Source organism: Megascapheus bottae, chromosome 2 (genome assembly GCF_031878675.1).
Source record: "Megascapheus bottae isolate mThoBot1 chromosome 2, mThoBot2.hap1, whole genome shotgun sequence".
Lineage (NCBI taxonomy): Eukaryota > Metazoa > Chordata > Mammalia > Rodentia > Geomyidae > Megascapheus > Megascapheus bottae.
In genome coordinates, this window is record NC_143510.1 from 27,089,828 (window position 1) to 27,108,436 (window position 18,609).

The following is an 18,609-nucleotide window of genomic DNA, read 5'->3' on the forward strand; positions in this document are numbered from 1 at the left end:
TAAACATGTAATTGAAAATTCTTATCTAGCTTCAGAAGTTATTATCCTAATCAAAGTAATTGAAGACCATTGCATGAAAAGGACTGAAACTTAGTAAACTGCTATGTTTATAATTTGGCTTTTCCTTATCTATTTTTATTTTCAAAACCAAGTTCCATTTGACCTCAGAAGCATTATTTAGGAAGCTCTTACTTTAAAATCTACAGAAGCTAAATTTGATCATTTGGACAGAGATAAACAATATAGTGTTTAATAGTATCTAAGATTTAGATTAAGGGACTCAAAGGAGAGGATTATTTGTGGAAATGAAAGTACAAAAATAGAAATTTCAAGGGATTATTTTGTAGTATTACTAAATTTTCTTAGCTTTTGCCTCTTTGAATAGCTCTGAAGAGAGCCTTTGGAAAACATATTTGAAAGTATACTAATAACCAATTTTTACAATGTCTCAATATTTGTTAAGCTGTAATATAGAAAGATTTATTAGGAGAAGCTTTTTAAGACAAAATACTTGGGTGGGATTTTTTGTTGTTTTAGCTCTTTGGATAAAAACTGCACCTTTAAAAGTTAACTTGTAAATGATTATATCATCTTAAATTTCAGTCTTTAATTTTAACTCCACAATATGTCAGCTTTAGTAGTAAAATGTAGTCAACTTTTATTACTTCTACTCACTCAGTGTTACCCATGTTAATACATGCCACATTTCCTACATTTGCTGTTGATTTACTAAGGCAGCAAAAACTTTATCCTTAAAGGTGTTTCTTTCTTTATTAGAGCACTTGCTTTCAAAGAGTGGCGGGGACTGCACTTTTATTCATCATTTCATAGAATGCCAGAGTGAGTACAGAGTATTTTTCACATTGATTTTTATGAAATTAGGGGTTAAGTTGAAAAAAGTGAGGATCTCAATGCATATGTTATATATATATATGAGTACACAAAGAGCCATCTTCAGATTCAGAGACCAACAAATCTTTTCATACTATTTCTTTTTTCTCTTGATTTGTGTGTGTGTGTGTGTGTGTGTGTGTGTGCGTGTGCGTGTGCACTGGGGCTTAAATTTTTCTCCATTTTTGAGAAAATATTTGTTTCATGAAGCTGAGCATTTCACAATACAGATGCTTGCGTGCGCACACATGCTTGCATGCACATATACTTCAAACCTACTGCTTAAAAGTCATTGTCAAGCAGGCAGTAAAATGCAGTGCCATGCACCTAAACTTTCTATGTGGATAGTTAATGAAGAAGTAGTAATAATAACCTGTTTTAAGTTCTGGTTCATAGACTTGAATTTTGAACTGTGCTTGCCGAGAAGATACTACACATCAAGCACTTTTGTTTTCCTTATTTTTCAAATAGGTGCTTGCTGTTTGCTCCATCCAACTTAGATTAAAGTCTTCTTCTTTATGTTCCCCACATTACTGGAGTGTTAGGCATGATCCACTGAACCCAGCTTTTTATTATTTGAGATGCTTATACTTTTTAACTTTCAAACTGTGTCCTTCAAGTCTCAGCTTTTTAAGTAGCTAGAGTTACCAGTAGCTAGGGGCCTCTGTCCCCAGCAGTTTTGAGGTCCTAAAATAAATTTCTTTGATTAAATGGCACTACTAAAAATAATTGCTGTTTGGACATCTGCTCTGAAGATGGCCCTCAGGGCAATAGGAGCTTTCTGTTTCTCTGGTGGGAGTAGTATCAGATTGTCTCATGGTCTGATGTCACCTCTACTCTTGGGAAATTGTACAAGGCTGTCTTTATGAATATTTTGAAGACAAGCCTGAGTAAGATGGCATATAACTAATCCATCTGTGCAGAAGGTAGGTAGCAAGAGGACCTTATGTTTAAGGTCTTCCTGGGCAAAGTTAACAAAATCTTATCTTAAAAACAAAAGGGCTGAAAGGGGATGTGTCTGATTAAAATATACTGTGTGCTTATATGGACATGTCAAAATGAAAGCCCCTTATATAAACAATTGGTGCTAATGAAAAAAGAATGTGGACTAAAAAAGGACTGGGGCCATTACTCATCGTTTAGAGCGCTCAAGAGTGAGCGCTCACTACTAAGAAAGGGAGGAAGGAAAAGGAAGAGAAAGAAAAGTTTTTTTGTTTTGTTTTGTTTTGTTTTTTTGTCAGTCCTGGGCTTGAGCTCAGGGCCTGAGCACTGTCTTTGGATTTTCTCAAGGATAGAGCTCTTCCACTTGAGCCTCAGCACCATTTCTGGCTTTTTTCTATGTATGGGGTACCGAGGAATCGAATCCGGGTCTTTGTGCATGCTAGGCAAGTACTCTACCACTAGGCCAAACTCCCAGCCCAAGAAAACATATTTTAAAGATATTGTAGGCTGGCTTTTGAGTTAATTTTAGACCCTTGCTGAATTCTAAACAAAACTATTTTGGATTTCTTTTTCTTTGAAAATCATGTTACTGTTTTAATCTATAGTAACCAAAAGGTGAGTTATTCTCAGTCTTCGTAGGGACAAGTAAAATTCAGCATATAGATTAATGATGTTGATAAGTATGCTTTTTATCAGGCAAACACTTGGACATTTTTTCCCTTCATTTCTGCCTTTGAAATGAATGGTTTTCTACATTTTTCTGCTATAATCACATTTCATGAGTATATATGCATATTGAGTCCCCACCCACAACTTTAGAAGAACTTAAGGGTTGTAAGGGCCACAACTCTTTTATTTTAGTTATGAACACAAATTCAACAGATCAAATGTAATACTTCTTACAGATATTTAAGGAAATGCAGAAGCTTTTAGAAAAGCTCCTGCTGCTGGGTACCAGTAGCTGTTCAGGGGGCTGAGGTCAGGGACTGCTCTTTAGAGACATCATGTTCCTTGAAAATGTTTCTTCGGGTTTACTTTGTTAACTTAGTGGATACATTGAGACTTTTGTGTTCTGATAAAGATATATTCTGCCTGGGAAAGAGACATAGACTGTGGGGGAAAGCACAAGGGGTGAGAGTTATAGTGACAAGTATGATGGAATTTTGATAAACTGATATAGATTATTAGCAGCTATGAAAACACACAATGAAACCTATTGAAGTTATTTTGAGAGGAGGGTGGAGATAGGGTCAGAAAACGTAATAGAAGGAGTGAGTTTGACTGGAATTAAGGTAACAGTGAAATCCCCTTTGTATAATTAAAGAAATGTAGTGGTTTGTTGTTGTTTCTGCCTGTCCTGGGGCTTGAACTCAAGGGTCTAGGTACTATCCCTGAGCGTTTGTACTCAAGGCTAGTGTACTACTACTTGAGCCACCCCATACTGCCACTACTAACTTTTTGGTGATCAGTCAGACTTTTTGATAGTCTTGTGGTCTTTCCTACGTGAGCTGACTAAGACTTTAGTCTCCCCAGTAGTTTGAATTACACAGACATGAGCCATCAGCACCTGCCTAAAAGAAATGCTTTCTGAGCTAACTGGTTGTTTTTAAGTATTTTGGGTGTATTTATGAATTTTGCCACTTGATTAGCTTATGTCGGTGTGAGCAAAGGTAAAGGCTTTCTCTGAAAATATGGGGATATGCTATCACCCCCTGGGCACAGTGAAGATGGCTTTCTCTGACTGCTATCTTCCCCTTTGTCTCTTCCTACTGTCTATCGTGAGGAGGTGAGACTTTACTGCTGGGTGACAGAGCAAGTTTCCCGTGCAGTTTACTCTGTAGAAACCAACTATGTATGACCTACAGGGTCATTTCTGTCTTGTTGAGATAGTTAGCAAGTACTTGAGGTGAATGGCATGCCTTTGTATCCTTAATCCAAGTTTACTATTTTTGTTATTGTTCTTAAGTGCAACGTTAATTATCTTAATGTTTCAGGTCTTACTGTTTTATTTAGGTTTTTTTCCCCCCTGATTTTCAAAACATTCTTTTCTTGCCTCCCACTTCAATTTTGAACTTAAAGCCACTATCTCTGTATACTTCTTCTGTTCTCTCCTTCCAGCTAAGGCTGGTTCTCTCATTAAAAAAAAAAAAAATCCCCTTATTTGGAGAAATACAGAGTTAATGTTGCTGTATAACTGAATATCCTCTTTTCATCATTTTATGAGGTCAGCCTCTTTAGAAAATTTAGGATTTTTCTGATCAAATATTCTATATGAAACAGCTTTTTGAATTTTCATTTCTTACAGCCATTTATTTGTAGCAAAGAATAGAATATACTTGTGGTTCTTTGTTCTCAGTAATTTTTTGTCCCTATTTTAACAATACTTTATAAACTACGTGTTTCTAGTTTTTTATTTTTTGGTTTGTCTGGCTTAAGATATATTGTTTATACCTGTCATTTCCCAAGGCAGCCAGCGTCCTGGCATTTCTTCTAGATTTTCATTAGTATAATTGTAGATAGGTAATAGTCTCATTTATGCCATCAATGTTCTGGTATATAGATTGTTCATTTTTTAGAAAAGCTCTGTTATTCTTAAAATTGGCCCATTACATTTCATTTTCAATCTGTCCTTGAATTCTGCATCCTTTCTCTTTTTTTTGTTCTTGCTTCTTGTGTTTTAAGACAGATAGTTCCTGAGACTTTTTATGAAAAGGCAGAATGTTTTGTATAATAAGAATTGATGAGCCAGGCACAGTGGCTCATGCCTGTAATCCTAGCTACTCAGGAGGCTGAGATCTGAGGATCAAGGTTCAAAGCCAGCCCAGGCACAAAAGGACCTGACACTCTTGTCTCTGGTTAACCTCTAGAAAATGGGAAGTGGGGCTTGGCTCAAGGGTAGGGTGGTAGCCTTGAGCTGAAGAGCTCAGGGACAGTGCCCAGACTGAGTTCAAGCCCCATGACCATCCTCCTGCCCCCTCCTCGGGAAAAAAAAATTGCAGCCAGGCGTCAGTGGTTCAAGCCACTGGGAGTCTTTGAGACTCTATCTCCAATTAATCATTTGGCACTGTGGCTCAAATGGTAGAGTGCTAGCCTTGAGCAAAAGGAGCTCAGGAACAGTACCCCGACCCAGAGTTCAAGCCTTAGGACCAGCAAAACTAAAAATAAATAATTAAAGATGGGTACAATGGCTCATACCTGTAATCCTAGCTACAAAGAAGGCTGAGATCTGAGGATCACGGTTCAAAGCCAGCCAGGCACTAAAGTCTTCTAATTAACCACTAGAAAACCAGAAGTAGTGCTGTGGCTCAAGGGGTAGGGCTGTAGCCTTGCTGAAGAGTTCAGGATAAGTGCCCAGGTCCAGAGTTCAAGCCCCACAACATATAAAAGAAATAAAGAATAATTTATTGGTCTGTACCTTTGTGCTCTTATGTATTTTGCATTATTTTTCACAATAAATATATGTGGCTTAAGGTAACCTTAAATAAAAGGAGTTTTAAAAAGATAGGAAGCAAAAAAATAAAAAAAATTTTAAAAGTCAGGGGGAGCTAGGAATATAACTCAGTTGGCAGAGCAGCTAGCTGCCTAGCATAATATATAAGGCCCTAGCATTGATCCCAAGCATCACACATAAAAGAAATGCAAAAAGAAAAAAAAGCCGGGGTGGGGTGGGGGGGAGGGTAATGGGTACCAAAACATGTGAAAGGGTATCAGTGTATGTGAATTAATGCACCTTCTATCTGGCAAATATCATGTAACCCTTTTATTAATTACAATAAAAAATTAAAAAGAAAAAGAAAAAAAGCCAAAATAAATATTTGCTGTCTACATTTGAAAAAGAGAGAGAAGAAAAATGTTCAAAAATACTACATGCAGAGGTGCATGCCTATTAGTCTAGGATCTAGGAGGCGGAGGCAAGATTCACAAATTCAAAACTAACCGGAGCTACATAGTATTCAGGAAAACAAAACAAAAGCCTGCTACTCTTTTTCTGTGCATTTTTTCAATTGTGCTGAGCTAAATAGGGTCCTAGTCCTGGGGATTGAACTCAATGTCTAAGCACTATCCCTGTACCTCTTTGTGCTCTACCACTTGAAATACAGCATTACTTCCAGCTTTGAATAGTTTATTGGAGAGATAAGAGTCTCCTAGAGACTTTTTTTTTTGGGGGGGGGCAGTCTTGGCTTAAACTCAGAGCCTGAGCACTGTCTTTGGGCTTTCTCAAGGCTAGAGCTCTACTACTTGAGCCACAGCACCACTTTCAGATTTCTCTATGTATGTAGTACCAAGGAATCAAACCAGGGTCTTCATGAATGCTAGGCAAACACTCTACCACTGGGCCAAACTCCCAGCCTCATGGAGACTTTTCTGCCCAGGCAACTTTGAATCCCACTCCTCAGATTTCAGCTTCCTGAGTAACTAGTATTATAGGCAAGGGCCACCAGTGTTGTCTAAATAGATCTTTTATGACATCTGGTTATTATTACATGGAAGCTCTCTTGAATCTCTAATAGGGTAAAGTCAGTACAAATTCAGTTCTCACCTTTTTTGATGGTATTGACTATTCCTACAGGAAAGCATTGAGGTTCTCACCCCCCATTTGAGATTAAATGCTTAGGAACTATTTTTGATGATACCTGTGTTTTTATATTTTAATTGTAGGCAATTAGTGTTTCATCAGATTTGATGATATGACCTAAAACATTACCAATAATGAGAATATCAGCAGCTAATTATTGTTAAGTTTTATATACCAATTACTATCCAAAACTTTCTTTGCATATTTTTTTTTAGTCCTCAGTCTTTTATTTATTTATTTATTTTTGGTCATGGACTTGAACTTTGGACCTAGACACTGTCCCTGAGCTCTTCAGCTCAAGGCTACTATCCTACCCCTTGAGCCACAGCACCCCTTCCTTTAATTCTCAGTTTTTTAGGATGAGGGAAACATTAAAATAATTGTCCCAGCCAGGTGCAGTGGCTTACGCCTGTAATCCTACCTACTCAGGAGGCTGAGGAGGTTCAAAGCCAGCCTGGGCACAAAGGGACCTGAGACTCTTATCTCCAATTAATCTCTAGAAAATGGAAGTGGGACTTGGCTCAAGGGTAGGGTGGTAGCCTTGAGCTGAAGAGCTTAGGGACAGCGCCCAAGCTGAGTTCAAGCCCCATGACCCACAATAATAATACTAATAATTATCCCAATTCAAGTATGTATTAAAAAATACTAATTAAACATCTACTGCATATTTCAGTGGTAAATTGGGGATAAGAGTCCCATGGACTTTCCTGCCTGGGCTAGCTTTGAATCATGATAGGTTTACCAGTGTGAGCCACCAGAACTCAGCTAGAACTACGTTTTTATTTATTAAAATATTACTTGTGGGCTGGGAGTTTGATCTAACGGTAGCATGCTTGCCTAGCATGCACAACGACCCGGGGTTCAATTTCTTGGTATCACATACATAGAAAAAAGCTGGAAGTGGTGCTGAGGCTCAAGTGGTAGAGCTCTAGCCTTGAGAAATCCCAAGGACTGTGCTCAGGCTCTGAGCTCAAGCCCAGGACTGGCCAAAAAAAAATTATATATATATATATATATGTGTGTGTGTGTGTGTGTGTGTGTTCACACATATTTATATTATGTACATTGTATATTCACAGAAAATCCTCTATGAACAATACTTCTCTAAGTGGTTTAACTCTTCTAAAATTCATTTTACTTGAAGTATCTTACTTGAGCCTCTGCTCAATTGTATCCACAGGGAAAAGTGAACTGTCATGAGATAATTTTTATTTCATATAAGTAAAGCAACTACTCAGAATTCCTTTATTTCAGCGCAATATCCTAGATTTAAAGAGGATTGCACCTTTTGTTTCTTCCATTATGTAAAGGAACTTTTAAAGTATGGTGAAATCTGTCCCTAGTTCCATGGTAACCTGATTGCTGTATCATACTTAAGTTTTCTTAGCTCCCCTTTCAGGTTCCAGCTCTTTGTTCAAGCTTGGTCCTGGAGTAATGTTACCATCTTTAAATTTGGTCATGGAATGTGTTACACTGCCCTGCTCAGAGAAATGCTGCTTAGTTTGGCTTGGATGGTGACGTTTATTTTCTTTGGCAGAGAAGCTGATCGTTGAGGGGCATCTAACCAACGTGGTGGAAGAAACAAAGCTTTCAAAAGGTTAGTTCTCTGATTTTTCTATGATTTTTGCCAGTTCTTCTGCATAATGTAGGTTAGTGTAAATTGTCAAGGTCATAATATTTTAACCATCAGATTATTTCTTATGACGCTCAAAATGGGAATCCAAAAAATAGTATCAGATTATATAAAGAAATAATTGGATTTGTCCTTTAAGAAAGATGTCTTAATTAGAAAGTTTCTTTTAAAGTCACCCTATGTATGGGTTTTTTGAAAGTAATACTTGTTACAGGTTTCTGTAGTATTAAAATTTGTATATGATTTTTCTGTCTGACCACCAGTATTATTTTCAGCTTTGTTTTTGTTTTTTTGGGTCATGGGGCTTGAACTCTGGGCCTGGGTATTTTCAGTTTTGATAAAAAAAATTTAAATCAAACACAATGTAAGTATTTTTCGTGATAGTATAAAATGCTCTCATTTCCTTGGGAGAATGCAGTATTTTTTAAATTTCTGTGATATTTAGTATTTCCTTAAGTTTTGACATCTTAGTATGGTTTAAATGAAATGAATGAGTTTATCAAAGTAGAATCGTCATACATTTGAGGACAAACAGTTCAGTTACAGTGAAGTAGTTTGCTTTATTAATTCCTTGTACTGCATTGTCGGAGTTAGGGAAGAAAAGTAAATTTTAAAACATCAAGTTACTTTTATGCGTACAGAAGTTAGGCAAATCCGGTGGAATGTGATCATTATCATGGCAAAACTTTTAGTAGACTTTGCTGATATAAAATTTAAAAATAGACCTCTAATCTTTTTGGTCAGTTAAAACAATGATAAAATTTTAGAACATTTAATTTTAGTCATTCTGTTTCGTCATAACACCTAGATTCATTTAGCTTTTAAGTGTATTTTAAAAGATAGTGTTATTGCATTTATCTGGTGGCTTTCATTCTGGATTTTGTGCATGGTGGATACCATATTTGGAGAAAGAATGCCTAAAATATGCAGCACTAATATTGTTCTGGCAAACAGGCAGAACAGTGAACTATTTTTAGTACATATGGCAGTTTATTTCATCTTACTAAAATGAGATGAGAACAGACTTTAAAATAGGTTTTACTTCATCACCTAAGTACCTATTCAGATCAGTTGGTTGAGTAGCTGGCACTTTGAAGTGTGAATAAAGCTGGAGTGGAAATGGTGGAATGGCAGAATCAGTGCTTATTAAAAGAATAGTATCTTACTGTCTTAGAACTCTAAGCAATACATTACATCTCAGGATGTATTTGCTTAAAATTACATGGTATCATCTTTGAAAATTTGTATACTATTAATGATTTGTTTAGATATACTCTAAAATACACATTGAAAGTTTTGAAGAATTTGGCTTTTAATTTTTTTTATTGTGAATACAAAGGTGATGGATAGAGGGGTTTCATTTATGTAAGCCAGGTAAAGAGTACATTCTTTCTATACAGGGTTACTTTTTTCCCTTGCACTATCCCAATTTTTCCCTCCCATCCCCACCCACAAGCTGTGTGGCTTCTTTCTTTCTTTGTTTAATTTTTTTTGTGGGTCCTGGGGCTTGAACTCAGCTTGGGTGCTGTACCTGAGCTCTTCACCTCAAGGCTACCACCCTACCCCTGGGCCTGGTTGTTGTCCCTGAGCTCTTCACCTCAAGGCTACCACCCTACCCTTGAGCCAAGCCTCACTTCCCCGTTTTCTAGAGGTTAACTGGAGATAAGAATGTCAGGTCCTTTTGTGCCTAGGCTGGATTTGAACCTTGATCCTCAGATCTCAGCCTCCTGAGTAGCTAGGATTATAGGCATGAGCCACCACGCCTGGCTATTTTCAACATGACTGCTACATTTGTTTTTACTTTGTGCCTCCATTTCTATGCTTCCCCTTACCCTCCCAAAGACAGAAAAATGAAGAAAAAAAAAGACAAAAAGGTAACAAAGCCAAGTGTCAGTGGCTCATGCCTATAATCTTTGCTACTCTGATCTGAGGCTGAAATCTGAGGATTGAAGTTCAAAGCCATCCTGGGCAGGTGTGTAGATTGGTATCACATAAACAATAAATTAATAAAAATTTAAAATTAAAAACAGGGTATGGTGTTTGATCCAGCAGTTACACTTCCAAATTTTTGTTGGTTTGATTGGTTTTGAGGGCTGTTTTTTTGTTGTTGTTTGTTATTTGAAATAAGATCTCATGTAGTCCAGATAGGTCTTGAACTTGTAACCCTTTTACCTCAGTCCACTGAATGCTGAGATTACAGGTCTGTGCCACCATACAGAGCTTTGATTTTTATCTTAAGGAAGCAATTAGATAAATATGCATGAATGAGCTGGAAGCTGGTTGTTCACACCTGTAATCCTAGCTTCTCAAGAGGGTGAGATCTGAGAAGCTGTTCCAGAGCCATCTCAGACAGGAAAGTCTTATCTTCAGTTAACCACTAAAGAGTCAGAAATAGAGTTCAGGAGATAGAGCACCAGCCTTTGAGGAAAAAAGCTCAATGACAGCACTCAGATCTTGAGTTCAAGCCCCAGGACAAGTACCTCCCCACCCCCCCAACTACACACACAAAAGGATGTTTGTTTCAATGCTTATTAAAAGCAATGAGGACTGGCAATACATATCTGTCATTTCAGAACTCAGTAAATGAGACAGAAAGACTGCAACTTGAGGGGCCAGTAGTTTGGCCTAGTGGTAGAGTGCTTGCCTAGCATGCACAAAGACCCAGGTTTGATTCTTCGGTATCATATACATAGAAAAAAGCCAGAAGTCGTACTGTGGTTCAAGTGATTGGGCTCTGGCTTTGAGAAAGCCCAAGGACAGTGCTTACGCCCTGAGTTCAAGGCCCAGGACTGGCCAAAAAAAAAAAAAAGACTGCAACTTGAGCCTAGCCTGGGCAATAAGTAAATTCTAAGCCAGTCTTAGCTGACTAGAAAGAAATGTAATTATTTAATGATAGGTACCTTTATTAAACAAATATGGCTAGGAAGTCCACATAGTGAGTAGAATGATAATGCAAAGGCAGGCATCAGTGATTCACACCTGTGATCCTAGCTACTTAGAAGACTAAGATGTGAGGATAGCTGTTTGAATCCAACCCAGTCAAGAAAGTACTACTTTTTTTTAAAAAAAATACTTTTTATTGTAATTAATAAAAGAGTTACATGATATTTGCCAGATAGAAGGTGCATTAATTCACATACATTGATACCCTTTCACATGTCTTGGTGAAAGTACTACTCTTATCTCCAACTAACCACCAAATATAGCTGCAGTGAAGCTGTGACTCAAGTGGCAAAGCCCTAGCACACCCAGGCTCTTAACTTCAAAACCCGTTATTGGCACATACACATAAAGAATAATACAAATGAAACTATTTAAAAATGATAATAAAACAATTTAAAATACAACGTTTTCAGTCTGGCTATAAAGTGTATGTATATATACTGTAGAAACAATATGATGTTGATTTCCAGGCTTATATCATTATTTAGTGAGACTGTATCTCAAAAACAAAATACAAACAAAAATGTTGATGGTTCATATGGTAAAGCACTTGTCTTGGGTGTCAGTGTGCCAGCGATGTACAGATAGATTAGATTAGATTAGATTAGATAGATAGATGGATGGGCCTAAACCCAGTCCCTGGGTACTGTCCCTGGGCTTCCCCACCCCCTGCCCCCCCTCAAAGCAGCATTCAACCATTTTAGCTACAGCTCCACTTCTGGCTTTTTAGTGGTTAATTGGAGACAAGGGTCTCACAGAGTTTCCACCATTTGCTGTATCTTGTGTTTTATTCTTTTTTTTTAATTAAAGAATTACATCATAGTTCAAATGACGTATTTAACAAACAAGTTTGTGGTTTATTCTTAAATAGATTAATTTGCCTCTGTATGACTGTAGGATGATGCAAGTCATGATAGCTTATGTCTATAATCCCAGTTACTTGGAAAGCAGAGGTAGGAGAATCTTGGTTCAAAGCCAACCTGAGCAAAAGGTAGTGAGACTTTATCTCATAACAAGCCAGGGTGGTGCATGTCTATAATCCCAGCTATGCAAGAGACAGAGATTGGAGAATGGAGATCCAAGGCCAGCCCTGTCAAAATCATAAGAATTTATCTGAAGAACATACAAGCAAGAAAGGCTTGGGGCATAGCTCAAGTAGTAGACTCTCGTATTGCCAAAACAACGTGTGTGTGTGTGTGTGTGTGTGTGTGTGTGTGTGTGTGTGTGTGTGTGTGTGTGTTTTATATATATATATATATATGTATGTATATATATATAATTTTTTTTTTTTGGTTGGTGGTAGGGCTTGAATTTAGGGCCTGGGTGCTGTCCCTGAGCTCTTTTGCTCAAGGCTAGTGTCCTACCACCCACTTTTAGCCACAACTCCACTTCTGGTTTTCTGGCAGTTAATTGGAGACAAGAGTGGAGATTTTTCCAGCCTGGAGTTGCCTTTGAACCACAATCCTCAGATCTCAGCTTCCCGAATAATTAGGATTATAGGGGCCAGCAGCACCCAGCTCCCCTCCCTCCAATCCTGCGCTTGATCTCAGAGACTGAGCACTGTCCTTGGGCTTTCCTCAAAGCTAGCGCTCTACCACTTGAGCCACAGCACCACTTCTATGTATGTGGTACTAGGAAATGGAACGTGGGTCTTTGTGCATGCTAGGAAAGCACTCTACCACTAGGCCAGATTCCCAGCCCCAAGCACCTGGCTTCTTTAAAGTAGTTTATCTTCCCAGCTAAAACTCTAAATATTGAATTAAAGTTTATTCTAAGCCGACAGAAAACTAGGAAATACTCTTCTTTGGAAAAGAGACCTCTAAAGCTGAAAGGTATCACAGAGCTTCATATGACCAAGTAGAAAAAGAAAAGGAAAAACAAAGGCAAGACAAAACTCCTGAAAGTAGGGGAAACAAAAAGAGTGAAAAATGAGGCAAGCAAGGTTGCCCTGACAAGCAGAGTCCAGTTTAAGCAGCTATAAAGTAGATTCAGGAGAAGCAGCAAGTAGGAAATGTCCAAAAGAAAGCTACTTGCAGCTTATGGCCTCAGACTACTTCCAGTTACCTGAATATTAGACTGTACAGCCTGGGTAACAGAACAGCAGACATGGCTAATAGATCACAGTTCTTAGTATTTGGAACCCAGGCACAGAAAGCCTCATTGCTCTTGACTAGGTCTCCAAGTGTATACTTGAGTTGACATACTGTGTGGAGTCTAATTGACATTCCTGGCCTAACAATAAATACCTTTCTAGTGGCAAGACAAGGGCAGAGCTCCAGAGGAGACAGACATTGTTGCAGTGAAATAGGAGGGCCTGATACAAGTGCTGGAGAGCTAGGATTATTATCTCTGTAGCATATGAGGATCTGACTGCTTGTACTGTTGGGAGAAACAGTATAGATACTGAAAGAACAGAGACAGAAGAGAAAAGCCAAATATTCAGTTTGGGGCCTTAAGATGTAAAATACAAAATAAAGCAAAAAAGAAACAGAAAAGAAAATACACTGAAATATATTGAAAAATGCTTCAAAATCATGATCATAAACTTGCCAAAAATATTAAAGGAGAGTCATATTTTTACTTTTCCCTCTATTTCTTTCAGGCTGTATCCATTTATAGCGATTAGGTGTATGAGCCTGTTTTATTTAGAAATATAACTTTGTAATCAAAACTAGAACATTCTGAAATGCCTGATTATGGCACACTATGAATGTAAAAGAGGTCACAGATTAGATTCCCATAAACCTTCATGGTTGGTGACTTCACTGCTAACCTAAACTCCTGCTGTTATTCAGCAGTTGACTTTTTACCACAAATGGACATGACACAAAAAGCAAAGATTTCTTGCCATTTATTGTACATTTACAAGCTAAGTCACAAATTTTGTTTTAATGTATATTAAATATTTGTGTGTGTGTGTGTGTGTGTGTGTGTGTGTGTGTGTGTGTGTGTGTGTGTGTGATGGGACTTGAACTCTGGGCCTGGGTGCTGTCCCTGAGCTCTTCGGTTCAAGGCTACTGCTCTACCCCTTGAGCCACAGTGCCACTTCAGTTTTCTAGTGGTTAATTGAAGATAAGAGTCTCAAGGACTTCAGTGCTGGGGTTGGCTTTGAACTGCAATCCTCAGATCTCAGCCTTCTCAGTAGCTAGGATGACAGGCACGAACCACTAACCACTATATTAAATATTTTGACACAATGCTATTAGATGTTTCTTACACCTTTTTCCTTTTTTTTTTTTTTTTTTTTTTTTTGCCAGTCCTGGACTTGAGCTCAGGGTCTGAGCACTGTCCTTGGACTTTCTCAAGGCTAGAGCTCTACCACTTGAGCCTCAGCACCACTTACAGCTTTTTTCCATGCATGTGGTACTGAGGAATTGAACCCGGGTCTTCGTGCATGCTAGCATGCTAGGCAAGCACTCTACCACTAGGCCAAACTCCCGGCCCCGTTTCTTACACCTTTTAAACTGTAAAATATTTCTTAAAATCTGGTAGATTATAAAGCAATATCCACTAAAATTTGCAAACAATGTGTAATTAGATAACATTAACAAATATCCACCAGGAATTTACCTCCAGAAATAACCAGTCCTGGGGCTTGAACTCAGGGCCTGGGAACTGTCCTTGGACACTTTTTGCTCAAGGCTAGTGCTCTGCCACTTGAACCACAGCACCACTTTTTCTGAGTATGTGGTACCAAGGAATAGAACCCAGGGCTTTGTACATAGTAGGCAAGCACTCTACCACTAGGCTATGCTTAAAAAAAAATTATATATATATACATATATATATACATACATACACACACACACATAGGGTTATAGCACATATACTGATCTTCATCTTCATCTTTACATATTAGTAAGTGTATCTTGAACTTTTTTATTTTTATTTTTTGCCACTCCTGCGGTCACTCAGGGCCTGAGCACTGTCCTTGGGCTTTTTCAAGGCTAGAGCCCTACCACTTGAATCACAGCACCACTTCTGGCTTTTTCTATGTATGTGGTACTAAGGAATTGAACCCTGGTCTTCGTGTATGCTAGGCAAGCACTCTACCAGTAAGCCGAACTCCCAGCCCCTTGAACATTTTTCATCCTAAAATACATATATCTCATGTATCTATAATGAACAATACTGCAGTGACAATTTTTATGTATACTTTAAGAGAAAAAAGGTAGGCTAAAAGCAACATACCACAGAAATGAAGGCCTTTAGAGGTGATAAAGCTTAGAGGATATCTTACAGTATGAATAGGTCAGGTAGAGAGAATGGTTGTTGATGTTCGTTAGATACAGTCTCAGCAAAGAATTGAAAGCCATAATGAGCTGGCAGGCTATAGCCTAGAAAGAAGCACAATTCACTGAAGCAGAGCTTCTGTGAGAGCCATTGCAGGCACCACATTATGACTTGATTCTAGGACTTTGATCAAAGGAATGACTCCCTCCTCCCTTCTGTAAATTCTGTCCTAAAGGATGCTATAGAACACCCAGCCTATTACAGATGCGAACCTGATGCCTAATTAATTGTTGCCCTATAGACCGATGGCTTATACTTAGGATTTTTTTTTAGAGCAATTAGTTGGAAATAGCCTAGAATAACTTCATTGGATCTGCTAGAGTATCTCTTGCAAATAGTTTTAAAACTTTGAGCGTGGTGGCTCACACCTTGTAAGCCTAGCTACTGCAGGAGGCTGTGATCTGTGGATCGCGGTTCAAAGCCAGCCCAAGCACTAAAGACCAAGAGACTCTCCAATTAACCCCTAGAAAATTGGAAGTGTGGCTCCTAGGGTAGGGCAGTAGCCTTGAGCTGAAGAGCTCAGGGACAGCGCCCAGGCCCAGAGTCCAAACTCCATGACAGGCAAAAAATAATAATTATTTCAAAATTTTAAAGTTTTTTTCCACTGTGATTTAGAAAGTTATGTTTTCCTTAGAAACAGGCTGTGTGTTATATTTTAAATGGTGCTTTAATAGCAAATAATTGTGATTTCCAGAGTTGATCATGTAACTGTAAGCATTACTAAGAGAGCCTTCTGGCTATTTTTTCTGTAGTAGTCTTTTTTTCATCATCTTTATACAAAGTCCACATTGTACTGAGAATTCTGCTGTATCTGTTGTAGTTCTGTGAACTTTAGCAAAGCTATCTTCATTTTGTTTCTAGTTGGCAAATGTACAGCCTTGAACAAAAGCCCAGCCCTCTGTCTAACAGAGGCATGCCATATTATAATTTAATACAATTACGTATAATACCCAGCATTCCATTTGGGGGTAGGGTGGTGAAAGTAAGAGATTCGGTGACAATACCCAGCATTCCATTTGGGGCTAAGGTGGTGAAAGTAAGAGATTCGGTGATCGGTTCATTTTTTAAAGTATCTTGCATAGCAGTAGATTTTAAGCATTTGTAGCCTGAAACAATTTTCTTGATATAAGGTATTACAATAAGATTTACTTATTTACTTTTTTTTTCTTTAGTAGAAAACCAGGCAAGAGCAAAGGAATCAGACTTATCAGATACTCTGAGTCCAAGCAAGGAAAAGAGCAGTGACGACACTACGGGTAAGTTTAACAGCTTTTAAAAAAACTACAAGTCTTGAATATACAGGTCTGTGAGAGTACATGTGTTAATGCTGGTGTTTGGGGGGAAGCAGTGCTTTCATTTACCAAATCAAGCCCTAGAATCTTGTCTGTTTTGTTAAAAGTACTTCCAGTTATCCAAATAAAATAATTGTGTAAACTCTGCTTATTTATTTGATGTAGTTTTAGCCTTCTGGTGGATGTGGATACTATTTTTTTTTCCCAGTCTGGGCTTGAGCTCAGGATCTGAGCACTGTCCTTGGACTTTCCTCAAGGCTAGTGTTCCACCCTGAACCATCACACCACTTCTGGCTTTTTCTATGTATGTGGTACCGAGGAATCGAACCTGGGTCTTTGTGCATGCAAGGCAGGCACTCTACCACTAGGCCAAACTCCCGGCCCGTGGATTCTATTTTTAATTATCTATCTTTTTCTTCTGTAGATGCCCAGATGGATGAGCAAGATCTAAACGAACCTCTTGCCAAAGTGTCTCTACTAAAAGGTATTTTAACGTGTTTCTATGACCTTTTAAACCAGGTCACCAGATTCACCCTTTGCCACAGAATTTGTTCTGTGTAATATATCAGATTGTAAGTTTTAACTTAGAGATTAAAACAGGTTTTGTAAAGTATGAATTAAAATATGAAATTGTTGATGTTGTTGCCCAAAGATTCAAAAAGTTTTTAGAATAATTTGGATCAATCAACACTATAAAGGAAAAGCAGTAAATGAAAGGTTATGGAATGCAGCTGTATTTGTTATTCCTCATGTCTCTGATAAGAACTTATTAGTTCTTTGAACTAGTTAAAAATCTTACCTTTTAGAAGGAATCATCTGTTTGCTGTTATCATGTGGTGGCAGTGGTAAATTTCATAATATACCCTTTATCCTCCAATACTTCTCTTCTCTGAGTGTGCTATTTCTTGATATTTACTTGATTAAAATGAACCAGATAGGAAATAAGTCAATATTTATGAACAAGTCTTTAAAACCAAAGTGTCTTGGGAAGGCTTATTTATAAACTGATGATTGTCAATATTTATTGTTGATTATACAGAGTGAAGTTTAGCATAATGGCTAAAACATGTTAGGAAGCTCCTTGGGACTAGAGCAATAGCTTGCAAAAATTTCTTTCTGTAGAAGTTCCTGTTGTTCGCCTGGGCTACCAAAGGACATCATGGTGTAAACCCTGGGTTTGAGATTTCCTGAGGAAGGGGCCTTAGTTTTACCCAGCATAGCTCTGCTGCTGGCTTAGTTACCATTGGTGGCTATGAAAAAGCCCATTTAACTTTTCTTTCCCACAAAAACTGAAAACCACATGACTCCTTTTTTTTTTTTTCCTCTTTTCTTTTCTTTTTCTTTCTTTTTTTTTTTCCTGTCCTGGGCTTGAGCTCAGGGCCTGAGCACTGTCCTTGGACTTTCTCAAGGCTCTACCACTTGAGCCTCAGCACCACTTCCAGCTTTTTTCTATGTATGTGGTACCAAGGAATCGAACCTGGGTCTTCGTGCATGCTAGTCAAGCACTCTACCACTAGACCACTAGACCACTAGACCAAACTCTGCCCCCCCCCCTTTTTTTGGTCAGTTGTGGGGTTTGAACTCTGGACCTAGGCTCTTCAGCTTAGGGCTAGTGCTCTACCACTTGAGCCACAATGCCACTTTGGTTTTCTGGTGGTTAATTGGCGATGAGTCTCACAGACTTTCGTGTCCAGGCTGGCTTTGAACCGAGATCCTCAGATCTCAGCCTTCTGAGTAACTAGGATTACAGGCATGAATCACCAGCTCCTGGCAAGAGAACATTTCTTTTTGGATGTTTTCCCCTTCCCCCTCTCTCTGTTTTCTCCTCCCATCCCCACCTACAAGTTGTATAAAGTCATTTTCAGCATAGTGTCTACTGAGTAACAGTGCTATTATTGCCACGTAGCTTTTTGAACTGCCTTGAATCAACTTCTAGAACAGAGCTTTTTAAAAGAAAAACAAAATTTATATTTTATTATTTACATTTAAGTGTTAGATAGATATACAGTATAAATTTCGTTGAATTTCTCCAATGCATG

General features: G+C 38.2%; 1 protein-coding gene across 33 annotated transcripts in view; it reads left to right on the forward strand.

The window, feature by feature from the left end:
- The window catches only part of Slmap (sarcolemma associated protein), a 113,186-nt gene that overhangs the window by 71,318 nt on the left and 23,259 nt on the right, over positions 1-18,609 (forward strand). For 12 of the 33 annotated variants that reach the window (XM_090322598.1, XM_090322645.1, XM_090322836.1 and 9 more), the window contains 4 exons: positions 778-840; positions 7,947-8,006; positions 16,454-16,534; positions 16,995-17,054. In XM_090322598.1, the coding sequence (XP_090178724.1) occupies positions 778-840; positions 7,947-8,006; positions 16,454-16,534; positions 16,995-17,054 (264 nt within the window). Of the gene's footprint in view, positions 1-777; positions 841-7,946; positions 8,007-16,450; positions 16,535-16,994; positions 17,055-18,609 lie in introns of all 33 variants that reach the window. The other 21 variants (XM_090322679.1, XM_090322738.1, XM_090322789.1 and 18 more) reach the window with 3 other exon arrangements.